Source organism: Melampsora larici-populina (assembly GCF_000204055.1).
Source record: "Melampsora larici-populina 98AG31 unplaced genomic scaffold MELLAscaffold_28, whole genome shotgun sequence".
Classification (NCBI taxonomy): Eukaryota; Fungi; Basidiomycota; class Pucciniomycetes; order Pucciniales; family Melampsoraceae; genus Melampsora; species Melampsora laricis-populina.
In genome coordinates this window covers 845,450-849,648 of record NW_006768792.1, presented here as the reverse complement: position 1 = coordinate 849,648, position 4,199 = coordinate 845,450, and the positions used below count along the sequence as shown (strand labels likewise).

The 4,199-nt window shown below is 37.0% G+C and overlaps 1 protein-coding gene across 1 annotated transcript; it reads right to left on the bottom strand.

Moving 5' to 3' along the window:
- Window positions 1-2,215: 2,215 nt before the first annotated feature.
- MELLADRAFT_88691 (uncharacterized protein) lies at window positions 2,216-3,116 on the bottom strand (the record flags this gene model as incomplete). Its single annotated transcript, XM_007412003.1, has 2 exons — window positions 2,216-2,312; window positions 2,398-3,116. The coding sequence occupies 2 exons, from the start codon at window positions 3,114-3,116 to the stop codon at window positions 2,216-2,218; spliced, it is 816 nt and encodes a 271-aa protein (XP_007412065.1).
- Between the last annotated feature and the right edge of the window lie 1,083 nt (window positions 3,117-4,199).

Sequence of the window (4,199 nt, the reverse complement as noted above, 5' to 3'; positions counted from 1 at the left end):
TTATTATATGTTACATGTGTTTTATAAGCTGTATGTACATGTAATAAGGTTTATAAGTAAAAGTACAATATTATAAGTTAGTTTTGGGTACATGTATATGTACCCAGGGCTGACATTCCCCACCCTCAAAGGAGGTCATTACTTCTTTTCAGAAGGTTTATGAGCTCTTTTTTGTGCTCTGAAGTCTCTCAACGTTGTTTTGCCATTGGGTACTTTATCAGCTGGTAGCCATTCATCTTCATCTGCACTTCTGTTCTTGTATCTTACAAGATAAAGTGTTGAAGATTTACCATTGACTTGTATTTCCCTTTGCTTTATGATATGTGAGAAAATCTTTTCTCCGTCAGTTTCAAATCTGATAGGAGTTTTCTTGGGTATTTCCCTGTCAGGAAATTTGCTCTTATCTGAAGCATGAAATTTTTTTATTAGTGAAATTGGGAATACTGGGTGTTTTCTCCCAAATTCTTCTGTCAATGCTACTTCCACTGCATTGCTTCCATGGAATTTCAATATTACAAAGGGTCCAACAAATTGGTCTTGAAGTTTCTTAGGTCCTTGTAGATTAGTAAAATTGGTGGTTGAGAGTAAAATTTGTTCACCCACTACAAACTTAGGTTCTTTATGGGTTTTATTCCATCTTTCTTGATTGTAAGTTACAGAATCTTCAATACATTGCGCTGCTCTAGCTCTTGCTTTACCAAGCATATCAAAGAAACTTAAGGAAGTTGGATGAAATTCAACATTTTTATTTTTTATTTGGTCTTTTGGTAATCTGGGACAATACACTACCCCAAATTACATATTTTCCCAGGAGATTAGAAAAGTCCTACATATATACATTTATATGTATGCCTTTTCTAATCCCTTATATATATAAGATATATATATATACAAACCACTTTTCCAAGTCCATGCATAGTCTACATGTGTCACTCACGTTACGGTACTTGATGGCTATTGATATATCATTTCAGTGTCCAAGTGCTTGATATAACACAAACCAATGCGCCTGTCGTGTCCAATTCTTGTAAATCCTGTTGATCGTACGAACCATCAATCGTGAATTTGCATGAATCTATATACATCCAAACACAAGACTTCTGCAACCTCAGATACATGATAATTATACATGCTGTTATTGATTGATTGAGAGGATGAGCGGGGAATTTTTCAATGTCTTTCCGGAGTCCCTTCTTGCTTTGCATACAACCTATCCATAAACACTGCAGACATTATTCGGGTTCCCCAAGTGGGCAGGGAAAAATGATTGGGAGTATGATTTGTCATAAAATGGTCTATCACTCCACACCTGAGCCATAACACCCACACTACATATGTGTAGCAGGCTCAGTGAATATGTGGTTATCATGTACATACAGTTCTGCTCAGTTATCTGCTCATCAGGACAAGTTATTCATATGTAATACATGCTGTAACTTCTTTCAGATTGAAAAAAGCTTCCAAAAGATTGACTACATACACTGACTCAATGTTTTGGTGTGATCTCATCAACTCAACTGCATGTAACACACTTTCTGTTACTAAGACATAGCTTCAACAATATTGCTTGAGCAGCTACAGAATGATATGTAGTAAATTTTTGGGAAAAAAATTCCAAAGTCGAAAAAGTTACATGTGGTATAACATGTGATTTATTTATTCTGATGGGCAAAAAACTGAGCAGACCTGTATGTACATGATAGACAACTATTGACTCAGCTTGCTGCGCATATGTAGTGTGGGTGAAATGGCTCAGGTGTGCAGTATTAGATTCTTTTATGAAAAACTGTACTATTAATCATTTTCCTCTTCCAAATTGGGGAAGTTGAATGATGTTTACAGTGTGCGGTCAGAGCCCACCCTCAATCCTAAATTGTTCTCTCAATTCCAACCATCTATGAACGGGAGGCACATATATAAAAAGGCAATGCATCCAATCACGCAGATGTAGTTAAAAGACATCTCATAGAAAACATTGCGCACGATAATGTCTGAATTTGACATAGGAGGGCAAGAAACTGCTGGACAATATGGCCGATATAATTAAGTTCCACCTCATAGAAATTGTAATCATTTGATTTTAAAATCCATTCATGAATGCAAGGCTAGTCACAGTACTGAAATAGATCCAAGTGTTGTACAATCAGGTGGATTACCAACAACAACTTGTAATAACTTTTTGTGCTCAGGGACAATTGATAGAATGAGAGGTAATTTAAACACTTTTTTCAGGTGGAGTTGAATCCTGTTCGGTTGTTTTTTTATTTGGACCCGACTTTTCAGGAGTTGATTGATGTTTGACAAAGCGATTTCTTGGTTTCATATGTCGTCCGTAACAATATTAGAATCAGGATGGATGAACATAAAACTAAAAAAGAAACAAATGAAAACGCTTACTCGTGATGTTCGACCAAAGCTAAGAGAAATCCAACATCTCGAACAGCACTATCAAACATCTGCTGATTCAATCTCAAGCCAGTGATCGCGACTTTGAGCCTATGGTCAAGGTTTGAAGCCTCGGTTGGTGTGATATCAGGCTGGCGTGATAAAAGTTGGATGCGATCGATGACATGATAAGCTCCTTTAAGGTGAGAAAGGGTATCATGTAGATTATCTTCAGCATCGCCACAAGCATTACTGATTTCCAAAATCTCGTCTTGATTCAGGAACGTGTAAGTGTTGGTGAAGCAAGTGATATTTTCGGCCGCATGACGGTATTGCCCAACCCTGAGGTACGCAAGACAGTTACTATTGAACATATCTGTGCGACTGACATCGATATCAGCGCTGGAATTCACTCGTTTTGAAGATTGTTGAGGTTCAGATAAAACCGGAGTGTTGAAAGGTGCTTGAAAGTAACCGGTGTGTACATCTAATGGCATAACTACATTTGATAGACGTAGAGCTACCATCTCAATAAATATCTTGCGCAGAAGCTCATCATCTTCTCGAGCATCTTGAGTGAAATCAAAGTGAGGATAAAAAGCTAGTATAACTTCTAAAAATCTAGCAGGAGTGGCTTTACTCAAGAACATATCAGGATCAACCCTTCCGTCAACAACATATTCAAGAATATAAGTAGGTAGATATATATGGGTTTCAACTTGAATATACATGATGAAGTGGTTGAGTGTATTGCAACAAAGAGGACTAAAAGGAAATGGATCATTGGGGGACTTATATCTTATAACCATCATTATGAGTCACCTGTGACCTGGGCTGTGATTAACCGGGATTAACCGTTGAGACTTTCAGGCGTGCAGGCTCTTTGTGTTTGGATATGGGTGAACAATACCCGGACATATCATTATAAAGATCTTGTACATTCATTTTAAATCATCATGGTTCCATGGCAGTTGCCATGGTATGATCGAGCAATCAAGAAGGTGAGATACATGCATGTAATCTATGTAACATGAGTGTGACGAGTAAATCTTTGAGAAGTTATAAGATTTCGAGAAAACAAATACAATCAGTAATGAATGATCTTCTGAGATTAGAAAAGTGGAATATTTAAGTCCTGTCTAATTCAAATGAATGCGATTAAGAAGTCCTATTTATGCATACAACATGAATATCCAGTGGGATCCAAGACACACATTGTGGCCTGTCTGTTTGTAAATATATCATGTGTACTACTACTAAGTGCTGAAACACCAGCTCCAGTGAATGGGCAGGACACGTAATGATTCCACAATGATGCTGCAATTATACTACATACATAGATCTCCCAAATGACTACGTGCCAAGATAGTGACACTTTGAAAGAAAACAGGCAGCTATGAATAACTTGTGCCAAAAGTTGTGATACTGGTTGAGACTTGTGAATTATCTTCTGAGATTAGCAAATTTATATATATATATATATAATTCACATATATATATATCTATATATATATATATATTTTCTAATCTCCTGGGAAAATATGTAATTTGGGGTAGTGATAGCCTCTTTCTACTTCAAAAGGCTTTTTTCCTGTTGTGCTATGTATGCTGCTATTATATGCTAATTCTAGAGCTGGTAGTAATGTGTGCCAGTCATGTGTGTGTCCATCCTTGTCTGTGTAACAGAGTCCTTCCGTGCAATATCTCCTGATGATTTCAGTTAAGGTACTAATATTTCTTTCACTGAGACCATCAGTCTGTGGATGGTACACAGTGGAAAGAGCTAATGTTGTTCCAATAAGTGTATGCAGACT